General features: G+C 38.3%; 1 protein-coding gene across 1 annotated transcript in view; it reads right to left on the bottom strand.

Annotated features, from left to right (window-relative positions):
* Positions 1–16,394, bottom strand: part of ttn.1 (titin, tandem duplicate 1) — a 336,276-nt gene that overhangs the window by 265,318 nt on the left and 54,564 nt on the right. Inside the window, exons 39-43 of the mRNA XM_043694489.1 lie at positions 8,108–8,296; positions 5,664–6,548; positions 4,857–5,372; positions 4,364–4,420; positions 8–3,115 (exon numbers count right to left, since the gene is read on the bottom strand). Of these exons, the coding sequence (XP_043550424.1) occupies positions 8–3,115; positions 4,364–4,420; positions 4,857–5,372; positions 5,664–6,548; positions 8,108–8,296 (4,755 nt within the window). The remainder of the gene's footprint in view (positions 1–7; positions 3,116–4,363; positions 4,421–4,856; positions 5,373–5,663; positions 6,549–8,107; positions 8,297–16,394) is intronic.

Raw genomic sequence — 16,394 nt, 5'->3', positions numbered from 1 at the left:
TCTTTAGATATTTCTGTTACAACATCTGTGTCGCGTACAGAATGGACATCTTTAGATATTTCTGTTACAACATCTCTGTTGGGTACAGATTGGACACCTTGAGGTATTTCTGTTATAACATCTCTGTCAGCTACAGGATGGGCATCTTTAGATATTTCTGTCAGAAAATCTTTGTTGGGTGCAGCATGGGTATCTGTAGATATTTCTGTCACAAAATCACTAGTAGCTATTCCATGGACTCCTTCAGATCTTTCTGTTACAAAATCTCTGTTGGCTGCAGAATGGGCAGCTGGACATATCTCTTTTACAAACTCCCTCATAGTATTATCAAAATCTTCAACAAATGTTTCTGGAGGTTTTGTGCCACTCTCCTCAACTTTGGATTTATAAAGAAATTCTTTTGCTTCTACTATTGTTTCACTTGTTGTTGAATTGACAAATGTTGAAGTTTCTGTTTTGTTGAATTTACAAGAGGTTAGTGCTGAAGTGAAATCTTTAACCTTCACTCCATACTGTTCTTTTTGGCTGAGTTTTGATCCACTAATCACCTCTGTGTGCTCTACTGCTGATCTAAACTGATCAGGTATTTGGTTTGCATGGATATTTTCAGATGTTACTGCTGGAGTGTCCTTCTCTGCTTGAAAGATACTTCCAAGCCTTTTATCAGAAATTGACTCAGATTCTTCTTGAACATCAAATTTATTTGGAAAGTCTTTTGTTTCCATTGGGGTTTGTTTTATCACTGTTCTGGCAAAAGTTGCTGTCCCTCTAGTTTTTGCTGTCAAGGGAGAATGTCTTAAAGCATGAATGGAAAATGTAAATGGTGTTTCATCTTGTGTTTCATTTTGCCTGATTTGGGGTGTACTAATTACCTCTGCCTGGCTAACTGCTGGTGCAGATTGAGTAGACATTCTATGACAATCCTCAGGTTTCTGAGTTGGTAAATCTCTCTGTATATGAATGAATCTTTCAGGTTGTTGTCCCAGAGGAGTCTCATGGTCTACCTTACTAGATTTATGTGCAGTATCTTTGACTTCTTCTGGTAGTTCTCTCATAAAAGAACTGATAAAATCTGAGGTTTCTTGCTCTCGTAAAATAGAGAATGTCATCAATGGAGTATAATCTTTAATTTGATCTTCATATTGTCTGGCTTCATGGTTGACTTTAGAGATGCTTAGCACATTTTCCTTCGATACTGGTTTTGTTTGATCAGTGATTAAATGGTCAAATCCAGACATCTGTTTTACTGAGACGTTCCCAGCCCACTGGTCATGAATTGCATTTGGATCTTCTTTGTCTTCAACTTGACACGTTTTGTTCTTTCCTATCATGTTACCTTCTAATGATGTTCTGAAAATGGTTGAGATTTCTCCTTCCTCTAAGGAAGAAGGCTTCGGCTTTTGTGTACATTCTCTCATTATCTCAGCTTTTTCATCAAAACTGGATACATTGACTTCAGTTGTTTTGGAACCATTAAACATTGACTGGCTATTTTCAATTTCCTTTGCTAGTGAGTTCTGCGTACTCATTAAACTTTCAGACCGCTTATCAGAAAGTAAGCCATGGTCTCCCTTCAAGTCGGACTTACTTGGATATCCTTTTAATTTCACTGGAATTTGCTTTATCAGTGTTCTGGTGAATGTTGGGAATTCTTTCTTCCACAACATTTCCATATACTCACTGTCTTCAGACTGTGGTATTTCTTTAATTAACTTTGTTTCTTCAGCTGCTGGTGTGGAAGGTTCCAGAAAAATTCCTTCCCCTTTAGTTAGTAAATACCTTTGCATATCATTAGTGGATCCAAACCATTGGTCAGAAAGTGCCTGTGGTTCTTCACAACATTCACTTTCTAGTTCTTCTCTTGTATCACATTCCTTTTGAAAATACCATTCATCGGTTTTCTGCTCTTCCAATCTATGCTGACTTTTCTGTGAGCATTCTGTCCCTTGAATCAAATTATCTTTCAGAACTTGCTCTCTGAGTGAATGTGTGTCTTTCATTCTGCAAGACTGCTTAATAACATTTTCTTCAGGGGCTCTCTGTGGTCCTACTTCATGTGAAGGAAGACCTAATATCCACTCCATTCGATATTTAAATTCAGGACATTCTCTCTGCAAATATTTACCAGATGATAATTCCTGTTCTTGCACAAAATATGACTTATAACTATCAAAATCCATGCGATCAAGGTCTCCCATACTTCTGCTGCGCCCTCTGTCCAAGTCGGCATAATTGTACTTCAGATTGCCTTCAGTTGATGCTGTGTCCAAGTCAAATGATGCTTCAGAAAATGCAAGAGAAAACCTTTTTCTCCTTTTAGCTTCTCGTAAAAGCTGTAATTTAATTTTAATGTCTTCATCAATCAAGCTATCCATGCTTCGAATCCTCCCAAAAAACCTAGATGACTGTATTTCTGCAGAATCATCATTAAACATATCATGTTTTATTGGCATTCTTTCAAAATACATTGTACGCATCAGTTTGCTTTTAGAATTTGACTGCTTATGCAAAATTTCTGGAATCTGATATTTCTTATCAAAAGGAGATCCAACATGTCGGAGATCAACTCTAAGTCTTGCATTCCTTTTTTTAACTAAAGAGTCTATGCTCTTGTGAGCTATTTCTGATCTTTTCACAAAACTGATATAGTTTGCATTTTGCTCTTCTTTAAGGGCAACAAGTAAAGATGCAGTTGCTTCTGCAGAACCCTCAGAATTTATTGCAAATATTCTGTAACTCCCTGAATCTTTCTCTTCTACATTATTGATTTCCAAACTTGAGTTGTGAATATGCATCATGCTTTCTATTTTAATAATCCTTCTTGAATCTTTATGTATAGGTCTGTTGTTATGAAACCATGCAACTTTTGGTGCTGGACTAGCAACCAGTTTGCATTTAAAAATAGCTTGCTCTCCTTCCATTACAGACTTGAATTTTAGCTTTTCAGTAAAAGATGGCCTGAAATTTTCAGTCCAGGAACTTATAGAAGATGTTCTGCTTGCACAACGATCAGCAGAAACAAGTTCCTGATCTAAATAATCTTCAGCATCAGAAAAAGCTTCCCGCATGTTTTCTCTGTTCTCCAAATGTTCTCTCCCGTCACCAAAAAATAATTCTGCAAAAAAAGCATGAAGTTTCAGTTCAAACATTTTAAGAATTAAGTTTAGTACAAATCTGTAATTCAATGAAATGATGAATGTAATACATAAGCTTTTCCACAAATACTATAAAAATTCACTCACCATATTTGTTCGAATAAACGCAAGACCATTTTCTGTTTTAATGATTCTGAGCAGGAAAATCGCTCGTTCTTTGTTCCTTCTTCAGACTGTCGTAATTTCTTCTCAAAAATCATTAGTGCGTATGTTTTCAAAAAAACATAAAGTGATCTCATGACAGAATTTTGTTTTTGTTTTGTAATGTAAAATCTGTCCCTATAATGATTGGGGGATAGTTAGGTTATTACAAGATCTTACCTGACTTGCAGACAGCAGAATAAACGCCCTTTCTGATCCTTGCAGCATAGATAAATTGTACAGCCAGTTTGGTAAATAAAGTTTTAAAATTTTAATAAATAGAAGGAAATAAATTTATCTGTAACAGTAATCCTTCTAATTTGCATGAGAAGGCGTTTATTCGAACTAATATAGTTGCTAGATTCACAATGTTACGCAAAACTGCCAGCGTACATGAACACATACTGCTATCTGCAAGCCAGTGTAAATACATGAAGATAGACTGATGTCATGTAAATGGAAAAACTAGACACAAAAATGAAAAATACCCTAACCAAGTTTCTTTAGCAAAATGTAACCTCAAGTCCTCCTAAATACCAGATGCAATTATTATCGGAAAGCTTAATGGAAACTCAGAAATAAATGAGACAAACCAAAGTACTGATTCAAGTAATCACAATATAAACACATACTTCTGGCATTGAATCATTAACTGACAAATAATTGACATTTCACTTAAATACCTCATTATATACTTTATAATAGAACCCGACATGCATCTCAATATATTCCTGCTGCAGCATATTAATTATGATAATAAGCAATTCGAAATTGAAATTTAGCTGAATTATGAGGAACTAATAATGCATATTAAAAAGTAAAGTTGCCTGTAAAATAAATATTGAGGTTAAAGGATTATTTTATTTACATCAATATGAAAATGTTGTTAACAAACCAGACTTGTAAACAAATCAGATAGAAACAGATAACATGTGATTTTGATATTTTGCAATGCAACACAAGTTATTATGATGGCAAAATATCAATGCATACAGGGCAGTAAACATTAGAACCTAAAATTGTTATAAAATTAAAGAAATTTTATCAAATAATGATAAAAATATTACCTCTTACTTCCATTTCTATTTGCTGTTCAATTTTGTCTTGAATCTTTTCCTTGACAGCTGCATGAAAATGAATAATATTAAATATCATAGCAAGTATGTAACACCCCTTTTCCATTCCTACATTAAAAAAAATGCAAAACAAGAAAATAAAACCAAGAATACATGGACTATGCAAAGACATCCGAAACATACATGCAAAATTGTTACAGTATTGTTGCTAATTAGGGTTTCCAGAAGGCTTTACCAGGCAACTGGTTGATTCACAAAGCGAATTCAGACAATTCAGGATTTTACAAAAAAAAGTTCATTCTCCATTTTGTTCTGTACCAAAACATCAAACATGCCTCAACATGCCTATTCTGATTTCAGGAAAAAAAGAAATGCAATAATCCACAGGTCAAAAGATGACTTTTTGCAAAGAATCTTTCTATGAGATGTGCTGAGATGCATGATAGCGTCACATTGGGAAGGACCAAAGCATGCAATTGCCAACCTGTCACTCTAAGTAGTGTGTTGCACGCTGTTTCTCCAGCAGAGTTAACCGCTTTGCATGAATAAGTGCCACTGTGGCTTTGGCTGACTTTCTGTAACTTTAAACTGCATAGCAACCCATCATGTTTAATGGAACACAATGAAGACTCTTCAACTATGCGTTGGTTGTACAGCCAAAGTACACAAGGTGATGGTACACCTTTTACAAGGCAAAACAGTAAAACATCTTCTCCATTGTGTACAATGACTTCTGGTGGCAACTTTTCTAAGAACATCGGTGCTATGGCTCCAGTGTCTATCAGTTCATCGAAGGGAACTACGTCAGGATAATAGTCGTGACTTCTTGGCTTCTCTCTTCCAACTGGCCTTTTGGTTGAAGATGGTGGTGGGCTTGATGGCTTCTTTAATACTTCTGGTTTGCTATCAGATGTAATGTGTGGCCTTTGTTCAGTTTTAGTGCTATCTGAATTGCTATCAGTGGGAATTTTTGCACCTGTTTTGGGTTTTGATTCTTCAGCTATGCAAGAATAAAATCAGGATAAATGTTAACTGTCTTATCAATTTCAGCAAAGTAAATATTTGTACAATTTTATAACAGCAAGACTCAGTGTTTGCAATAATACATGCATATTGGTGTGATGAAATGTCTAGTGTTAAGTTTTATATAAATCACTAACTAAACATTTTTAATTAAAATTAAAAGGTAAATTTAGGATTTTCTTAACATGATACTCGACTTATTTGGGAAATGAAACAATGAAGTGGATGGATCTGGATTTTGTTTGTAAATAAAATTATAAACAACCACCTTCAACTATTAGTACAGCAGTAGTCTTCATTTCACCATCTTCATTTCTTGCAGTACAGCTGTACTGTCCCTGATCTTCTAAGTGCACATTAAGGATTGTGAGTGACTTGACATTTCCAATCTGAGAAATCTTCAGTCTTTCTGATTCTTCCAGTCTTTTGCTTCTGTGACTCCAAATTACCTCTGAGAAAGGTTCCCCACTAAAAGAACAGATGAATTGTGCCACCTGACCAGCTTTCACCCTCAGATCACTAAGTTCAAGCAGAATCATAGGCATCTCAAGGGCAGGTTTAGCTGCAGTAACAGTGATTTCAGCTTCACATTTAACCTCACCATAAAGATTTATAGCTTTACATCTATAGGTCCCTGTGTCTTTTTCTTGAACTTCTTGTATAATTAATTCAGATGATGTCAAGACTTCATCCTCTGTTATAGTGATAATTTTCAATCCCTTAACTTCCATAAGTTCTTGATCTTTTCTGTACCATTTTATTTCTGCTCTTGGGAATGCTAGGACTTGACATTTTAGAGATGCAGTTTCACCTAACAAAACTGTAACACTATTCATATCTTGCAGGATTTTTGGTGAACTTTGGCAGCCACTTCTGACTGCTTCTGTCTTCGCAATTTTTTGGTGTTCTTCCCATCTTTCAGAAGAAACTGTTGTGCTCGACGAACTCATGGAAACACTTTCAAACATCTGAACATTGTAAGTATGTTCTTGTTGTGAACTGATTTCTTTTGCATAGTTCTTTGTATGCGTTATGGTCACAGGGGATTCCACATGCATTTCTGATACTTCAAAAGTCTTTGAAACGATGGATTCCTCTACAGCTTTTCCAGAAGTTGTTATGCTCTGACTATCTATGCTTTGCACTTTGTAATCTGAGTAACAAAAGACAAAATATTAATCATGATATTAAATCATGACTGACAAAATAACAAAAGCAACAGCTCATGTTGTCCAAAGGGCAACCCAGCATGCTAGCCACATGCTCAAGAAGTGCAATTCACTTGATTGAGGAAAACTCCCATGTCCTTTTCCTCAATGTCATCTGCTACATTCTATTGGAGAAAACAGCATTCATGGAACAAAGATGAAGATTTAGTTCTTCTCTTGCAAATACTCAAGATGAAGATGAATGCATCTAAATATATGAAGATGAAAGGTTTTCCAAATAGTGTAAAAAGTGATCAGATTTTAGAAACATGATGTGGTAGGAAGAATGAAACCAAAGCATAGTAGAAAAAAAGTCAGTGATAAAATATGCTCTCAAAAATAGCACAGAAAATCCCATTTGTAGGATAAATTGTTTGAACTTCAATTACTGTACATGTAGTACCACTAGATTTTTCAGCAGCACCATTTATTTTGTTTGCATGTATATTGCCCGACATGAGCTGTACTTTGCTGAAATTGCTGAATCAGTTTACACTATCCTAATTTTATTCTTGCATCAAAGAAGGGTGGCATTGTTCTCAGAATTATCAAAATAAAGTACCAGGACTTTTCTAGGCTTCATTAACTGTCCAATATGCAATCCTTAAGTTTCTGATTTGGGGACACCAGAAACTATTGCATAAAATTTGATTGCTGCCCCACACTTGCCTACTTAAAATGCTGTTAATAAAAGTAGGCAATTGTTTATGTTGCTCCTTCAGAAGAACCAAACGAGGACATACATAAGCTACTAAGTCATTGATGTAATCAATCTTTTTATATCCTGGAAAGGAAATCAGGGTTTGAACTGTATGACTGGCATTATGAATGAAAAGCCAAAGCACAGACTTGTAACATTAAAAAAACAATATGTCTTTGTATAATTGAATTACTTAGGTGCAACTGATAAAACTTTCATCTTATTTTATAATTCTCTGGAAAAATCTTAAAATTGAAACCACTGCAAGAGAAGACCTAACCTTAATCAAAAAATCCAAACAAAATGATTAAATTAAAAACTTTATTCCTTATTAAATTTACAGTTGTAACACATTCTTTAAACAAAAGAGATTTATTTAATGATAAAGGATGATCATGTTATGGTGGAATCCCACAGTGCACAGCAGATGGCCTCTGTTGTTTACTTCAGAGGTGGATGAGAGAACTGGCCATTAGATACTATAGATGTGAAAAGAAATGTAGACTAGGTGAGTTGCTTGATGAGGTCTAAAGCTGATGAAAATGTTTCAACAAATGGGAGGTACAAAGGTAAGGTGGAATGGTGTTCAGCAGTACAAGCACAAAATGCACATGCTGTCCCGAGAAGTGAACACAGTTGCTGGCCAAATTGTGATGATGTTTAGAAAAGAATGATGCAGGCAATGTCAAACAATGAGAACAACCACAGGCAGAAAATGCTTCAAAGTTCATATCAGGAAAACAGAGATGTAAAAATAATGAAAGATGTAGCAATGTAAAGCCAAAAATGATTAAATTAGTTTACCTTCCAGTTTTAAGTTTGCAGTACATGACACCTCTCCAGCAGAGTTGGATGCCACACATTTATAGATTCCTTCATCCTCTGGGTAGACTTCAGCAATTTCCAGCTGATATGTATCTTCAAACTGAACCATCTTGAAGAATCGTGATTGTTTGATCTCCTTCTGCTTACTGTACCATGTAACCTTTAGATCTGAAGATATTTTTGAAATAAATGCAGTTTCATCAAAACACATTGCCCCAAGTTGATCTTGGCAACAAATCCTAACTTTATGAACTATGAGCCTAAATATGTCATAATTAAATTCACTATAATAGTACAGTATTTATCATTTGAAATATTGCAGCTGAAATGTGAAAGAAGTATGAGCATCCCAAAAATCTGTCGTGCATGTAAAGGAAGCAACGGCAGAAAGTGGCATCCCATAAAAACAATGGGAATCTGAGCAGCAAAGAAAAATATGGGACATGAAGAAGCACACTATAAAAAGAAATCTGCTGCTTAAGTGTTAGATAAACAGAAGAAAGAACACAAAATTGACATCATAGTCAGCACAGAACGGTATGCATTTGAACCTTAGAATTACTGTTTGGTGTTTCCTATGTTTTAGTCGTCTTAAGCAATACAATTTAGGTTTTAAAAGAAGACAGATCAAATAGCCTTAATCAAGGATTTTTCATTTGACTCTTTCATTGGCATGTTGGTGTTGCCGGCAAGACTGACATTTGTTTAAGTGTAAACCACATCTCTGAGGGTCTGCAGTCATATGTAGGCCAGATCACAGAGGACAGATTCCCGCCCTAAAGGATATTAGTGAACCAGATGGGTTTTTATGACAATTGATGCAGTCACATCAGTCCAGCTTTTAGCTCCACACTTTTATTGAATTTAAGTTTCACCACCTGTCAAGGTGGTTTGACCCCATGTTTCCAGAGTATTAGCCTAAAACCTCTAGATTAGTCGACCAGTGACATTACCACAGTGCCACCACCTCCACTAAGTAAATTAGGTGTAGCACAACCAATATTACCAATATCCAATTTTCACTGAATAAATGGCTGGCACATTTATATAATGCATAAACAGATGCTTAATTAAAATAAATAATTAACAAAATTGAAGTCGAATTGAATGCATCAACTTATTATAATCCAAACATCAGTTAATGCAATTCACAGTAAACACAAACCACTGCTGACCATAATGAATAAAGATTGTTGCAGCATAGACTGTATGTTGAAACTGCAGAATATGGGAACTTGTGGACATTAAGATTAGCCTGAACGATGTAGGAAATGTATCCATCATGAGATGTCCCAGGTCAGTTTCCACGAGCATGACTGCATAGTTCAGTCTGAAACACGGAGAGGGATATAAACTTCTGGATAGACCCCAGACATAGCTCCGAGGAAATTACACATGGAGAAGAACAACCGTATCATTTTCAGTCAGCATGGAAGGAGGAATGTAGGGGAAAAGTGGGGAAGTGCTCTGAAAATAGTGGCATTCGACATTGCAACATATCTGCAATTTGTGGGAGTAAAGATGAAGGCAGCAATCACAAATGCCAGAATGCTAACTGGACTATCATGGAGCAGGAAATTTCAAAAGGTAGGGCGTAAAATAGGAAGAGAAAAGTCATCATCAGGGGCTACATGATAAGTAGGAAACAGTAGAATCTTTCATAGTCATAACAGAGCATCAAAAAGAATGTGTTGTCTGTGTCATAAAGGTTTTCTTCATGAACAACTGCAAAAGAAAATGCAGCAGAAATATTTTGTTCTTTCCACGTCACACCAATGTCATTGGCAAGGTCACTGAGCGGACCCTGCTTAATTAGTATCAGAGGTTAAGCTAAAAAGCAAAACTTCACTGATGCAAATTTCAGGATTGCGATCTGAGGTTGAATTGACCAGATCAGGAAGGCTGGAGAGTGGTGTGGGGAAGAAGGGGTCTCATTTAAATGGTACACTGCCAACAACAACCGTTTATTTATTTATTCACAGTTTGTGAATTGCACATCCCTAACTGCACTTGAGCAGGTGGGTGAAGGAACTGAGAGTAAAAGGCAGATCAAGGAAAGTAGTAAGGATTACATAAATGGTCAGGAAAAGATAAAGTTACAGATTTTAAAATGTAAGTATAAATTATATCAGTATAAAATAAATTGAAATTAGAGCAAGTGGGCAAGAAAACAAATTAAAATTGTGAGTTAAACAATATATACAGTATCCAACACAAAACTAGGAATCTAGAGACAATTCATTGAATGGAACTAGATATAAAAGGAATAAATGAAACATAACTGCATTATGAACAGGATTGACACTGTCAGCCTCATCCCCTTTCTTAGTAATAGTTTGAAGGTGCCCCAGTCTGTTACAACCTTAGTGTTGGTAGCTTTCAATCACATATCTTTCAATCCTCATGAAGGATGCTTATATAGCCATAAGACACAGGAGACATAAGACTTTCCCTCCACAGCCTTCCGTGGCAATGAGTTCCATTGAGTCATCGATCTCTGGCTGAAGAAGTTTCTTCTTAACTCCATTCTAAAGGATCTTCCTTTTACTCTAAAGCAATGCCCTCAAGTTCTAGTCTCTCCTGCTAATTCCCAACATCCACAGTGTTCAGGCCAATCAGTATTCTGTAAGTTTCAATTAGATCCCCCTCATCCTTCTAAACTCCATCGAGTATAGACCAGAGTCCTTAAATGTTCTTCATTTGTTAAGCCTTTCATTCCTGGGATCATTCTTATGAACCTCCTCTGGATCCACTCCAAGGCCAGTACATCCTTCCTGGGGTATTGGGCCCAAAATTGCTCACAATACTCTAAATGTGATCTGAGCAGAGCTTTATATAGCCTCAGAAGTACATCCCGGTTTTTAATATTTTAGTCCTTTCAAAATAAATGCCAATATTGTATTTGCCTTCCTAACTACCAACTCAATCTGCAAGTTAACCTTAAGAGAATCCTGGACTAGGACTCCCAAATCTCTTTGCACTTCATACGCCTGAATTTTCTCCCCATTTAGAAAATAGTCCATGCCTCTCTTCTTCGTACTAAGGTGCACGACCTCACACTTTCCCATGTTGTACTCCATCTGCTATCTCTTTGCCCAGTGTCCTAACCTGTCCAAATTTTTTCACAGCCTCCTTATCTCCTCAATACTACCGGTCTCTCTACCTATCTTTGTATGATCTGTAAACTTAGCCAGAGTGCCCTCAGTTCCTTCATCTAATCATTAAGTACAATGTGAAAAGTTGTCCCAACACTGAGCCTTGTGAAACATCACTAGTGACTGGCTTCCATCCCCACTCTCTGCTTTCTGCCAGATTGCCAAGCTTCTATCCATGCTAGCACCTTGCCTCTGACACCATGGCCCCTTATCTTACTCCTGTGTGGCACCTTGTCAAATGTCTTCTGGAAGTCCAAGTAGATAACATCCATTGGCTCTCCTTGGTCTAAACTGCTCATTACCTCCTCAAAAGATTCTAACAGATTTGTCAGGTATTACATCCCCTTGTTGAAACCATGCTGACTTTGCCCTATTTTATCATAAACTTTCAATCAGAAATCTCATCCTTCACAATAGACTCCAAAATCTTACCAATGACCAAGGTCAGGCTTATCAGCCTATAATTTCCTTTCTTTTGCTTCACTCCTTTCTTAGATGGGGGGGGGGGGAGCGAATTACATTAGTGATTTTCCGATGAGAAGAGGGATGGTAAATACAGAACTAAAGGTGTTGTATCAAAACACACACACTATATAACATAAGGTAAATATCCAAAGATCTCAGGGATCTTCCCTGAAAGGTCACTACCATACCTCCACTATCTCTTCAGCTATCTCCTTCAGGTGAGGTGTAGTCCATCTGGTCCAGGTGATTTATTATCCATCTTCAGACCTTTCAGTTTTTCTCGCACCTTCTCCTTGGTGATGGCCACCATCCTCACCACTGCACCACATATATCCACACCACCCCCGCCAATTCTGTTGAATTTTTGGGATATTACACGTGTGTTCCACAAGCTGCTCCAAAACGTCATCTCGTACATATTCCACAAATACCTTTTCTTATAATTCATTGCCCACCTAATTTTCCGAGTCCACCTGCATATTGAAATCCCCCATGACCACTGTAACCTTGCTTTTCTTACACACCTTTTCTATCTCCTGGTATTTCTTGTGCCCAACATCAGGTCGACGGTTTGGAGGCCTGTATATAACTCCCATTATGGGTTTTTTTACCTTTGTGTTCCTCAACTCTATCCAAACAGATTCTACATCATCTGACCCTATATTTCTTGCTATTGATTCAATTTCTTTCTTTTTAACTAATAAGGCAACCCCAACCCCTCTGCCCACCTGCCTGTCTTTTCGATAGGATATTTAGCTCCAAATCCTGATCACTTGCAGCCATGTCTCTGTGATGCCCACCACATCGTACCTGCCAAATTCGATCTGTGCCACAAGCTCATTTACCTTATGTTGTATACTCTGTGCACTTAGATACAACACCTTGAGTCCTGTATTTACCATCCCTCTTTTCATTGTCATCCCTTTATCCGGTGTGCTTGAAATTTGATTCCTAACCCTTTCCAAGCACACTGTCCTATTTTGGGTTCTGGAGACTTTAATAACGTCTCCTGAGTTTTCCTTTCTTTTCATTTTTTTCATATGTTTCCATGCAGTCAAATCCACTCGCACAGATGTTAACCCGTTGCTTTGTTTCCTATTTGCCAATATATTTCATGGAGTTTTACCCTTCCTTTCCCCACACTTATCAATTTAAAGTCCTGTTGACCACCCTATTTTCCCTCTCTGCTAGAACATTGGTCCCAGCTCGGTTCAGGTAGAGACAGTCTCAATGGTACAGATCCTTTCTGTTCCAATACTGATGCCAGCTCTCCTTGTCCTGGCCCGGTGCCGTGGTCTCCCCGTGTGGTGGTCTTGTCCAGGCATGGAGATTTCGACCCCGTGTGGAGGTCTTCTTCAGCATCACCTTCCAGGTATTCCAACGGCCTGCTGGGTGGTCTCGGCCCAGAATGTTCGTCTTCTTCTGTGGAGGCTTCCGCCCCAATATTCTAGTGGCCAAGTGTGGTGGTCTCGTCCTGGCTGTGTCTTCCAGGTACTCCATTGCTCCTTAATTTGCTTTCCTCAAGGTAAGCCAGTTCCGCCTTTAACAGAACTGTGATGATGTTTATCGTAATTTCTTTTTTCTTATTACGTATGACTTCTGTCATTAATATAGACATCATGGTAGGGCGACTTGTAAAGTGATTCACTGTATTTTTTGTATAAAAGTACACAGGACAATAAATTTCTATTCTATTCTACCACTGCCTTAGCTCACTTGCTGTGGAAACACTCATTTATTCATTCTCTTGTTACTTCTAGCTCAGTGCTTCACAAACATTTTCCTTCTGAGACTCCATTTCAACGCTTGATGATTGCTGTGAGCCCTCACTGAGAACAGTGAGCGTGAAATTAGAGAGAGACATGAGAGAAGTGGGAGTGGGAGGAATGGACGTGTAACCAGCTGCTATAATGTGATTAGAACTCCCATTGCAGCAATTAGTGCCTTTGAGTCCATGACCCCAAAATTCTCCAAAGCCCACTTTGGGAAGCTCTTCTGTAGACTTCATCATGCCAATGCACTCCTGACCATCCTTCCACAAATCTCCATAAACATTCATCCAATTTTCTACTGTCCATGCCCTAACTCACTCCTGCACTTACCAATCTACTATGTCTCCTTGTTGAGCTACATTTTGATCTTTAAATCCTATTATCAAATCCATTCATGGTTTTGCTCCACCGATACCTCTCCAGTCCTACGATCCTCTGAAATATCTGTGATCCTTTAAGTCTGACTTTTTGAGCATTCCAAGTTTCAATGCTTTACCCATCGGTGATAGTGCCTTCTGCTTCCAGGGACATAAGCTCTAAAATTCCCTCACTTTGTCTGTTTGTGTGGAGTTTGCATATTCTCCCCATGTCTGCGTGGGTTTCCTCCGGGTGCTCCAGTTTCCTCCCACAGTCCAAAGATGTGCAGGTCAGGTGAATTGGTCATGCTAAATTGCCCGTAATGTTAGGGGCATTAGTCGGGGTGAATGTAGGGGGTGGGTCTGGGTGGGTTGCTCTTCAGAGAGTCGGTGTGGACTTGTTGGGCCAAAGGGCCTGTTTCCGCACTGTAGGGAATCTAATCTAATCTAATCTAATCATCTTTGTTTTCTTAAACATCACTTTGGCAATAGATCATTGTTCTAATATATATTTTAAGGTTGGCTTAGTGTGTTTTTTTATCATACTCCTGTTCAATGCCTTGGCAGATTTTGCTGTGTTACAGGCACAGTATAAATAAACTTTTGTCATTTAAATATTGCAGGTTATAATGTACAGAGAAAGAAAAGAAACATTGGACCAGCTGTACTAAGTAGTGGTTAGAAAATGGCATTAGAGAAATAAAACATAACTGCAGAAACAACCGGCAGTTGGAGTGGAATACCCTGGAAACTGGCTGCAGGGATCATGATCTAAATGTTTATCCTGTAACCAATGAAAGCAATACAGAGAGTAGGCACTGTAATATTAAAGTTTGGGGGCATGCAATCCAGTGCTGAACGCACTGTTGAGGGGCTATATGTCTCAGTAGAGGCCATGATTCAAACCTAATCTGCAGTATTTTGACTACAGCAGGGGCTTGAACTGGTTAAAGACAGTCAAAGATTAGGCAGAATCTATATAGTACAACAGGCCAACACTCTCAGGTACCATGATGAAGGTCTTGATTTTGGAGTTCACATTCAAACAAATTGCAAAGTCAGCGAGAACAACCTAGCCTTGAGCATTTGGATGCAGTGCCAAAATAAATCTAATAGTCTCACATGTGAACAGTCAGGGTTGGAAAATTCAGCTTCAAATGTCATTTCCTAAGTGCCATTAGTTTCACACAATGTTCCTTTTACCACATTTCCTTTACTTGCCTACCAACAAGCATGATCAACTAGAACTCATACCTCACATTCACAACTGTAGCTCACCCTCATACCCTCTGAAGTCCTATAAACCCCAAACTTACACGCTGCAGCTTGCACACACTGTCAGTTCTGTAATTTGCACCACATTCAAATAGTTTATACCACATTCACAATGACAGCTTCCACTCTTTGCAGGACATGGTGGCCTCTAATAGATAAGAAAGCAACTCAGTGAAGGCTGTGGGCTGTGTGCAATGATGCATCTGCTCATCCCATAGAGGAGACCGTGCTTTCCACTACTGCAGCAGTGATCACTGAGGCAGTAACCAGCAGCAGGGCTAAAACCACTGAGGCTGACAGTAAATTCCAACTTAGTACCTTCTAAATTCATACTTCACCCTCCACCAAAAAGGTTGAAGGTCATGCAGATAAAAATTCTTCATCCATTAGCACCTGCCACACTCACATTACCAATGGCAAGAAACATGAAGAGGTCGGATTCCAAATTGACTTTTGAGCTGAGTTTGCATTATATTTTTTCCAAAGGGGAAGTGGCAGCAAATCTGTGGACCCAACCATGAACCGTGTCTGGGATATCTTAGTTTCAGTGGCAGCACAAGAAGCCTACACCGAGCATATCATGACTGCCAAGGAAACTCAAGGTGAGATCACCGAATCTCAGCTTTCATGATGAAGATTCAGAAAGTTGCCATTACGGTTGCAGATACAATACAGGTACTGAAAGGGGTTTGCAGAGTCTCTCGATCCAACAATCCACCTTGCAGCAGAGCCAGAGGATTTCCTAGGCACCAGCCCGAGGGAGTAGCATTGGACTGTGCAGCCCAAACCTGCTGTGCTTCCTCCGGATGTCAGCGTTCGTGCTCCAACCACTGCCATTCTGCCAGTGGCCCTGCTGCTTTTTCAGCCAGCCAGCTCAGTTTACCACTGAGCATGCTGAGGTGTGAAGCCAGGCTTTCAAATCCCAGAGCTGCTCCAGATTGTCCTGCAAGGCATTTGCAAAGAGCCATTCTTCCATCAATTACTGTGCTGTCACTGAGGTAGAAATAAATAGTTGCACTAGGGCAGACCAAAGCACTTAGAAGATAGGCCCAAAGGAAATGCAGAAGGATGATTAATTCAAGTATTTGGATGCTATGTTGAATAAAGTTGTTGTAAGATGGTTACTTCCCAGTGGCTTTTATTTTAGGATTGAAGAAATTCTGATGATCCAATACAAATGGATGGAAGGCATGGGTTTTCTAAACAACGGAGATTAATTGTTTGATTCATGAGAAACAAAGTC

Source organism: Chiloscyllium plagiosum, chromosome 7, assembly GCF_004010195.1.
Source record: "Chiloscyllium plagiosum isolate BGI_BamShark_2017 chromosome 7, ASM401019v2, whole genome shotgun sequence".
Lineage (NCBI taxonomy): Eukaryota > Metazoa > Chordata > Chondrichthyes > Orectolobiformes > Hemiscylliidae > Chiloscyllium > Chiloscyllium plagiosum.
This window is presented reverse-complemented; position numbering and strand designations above follow the sequence as displayed.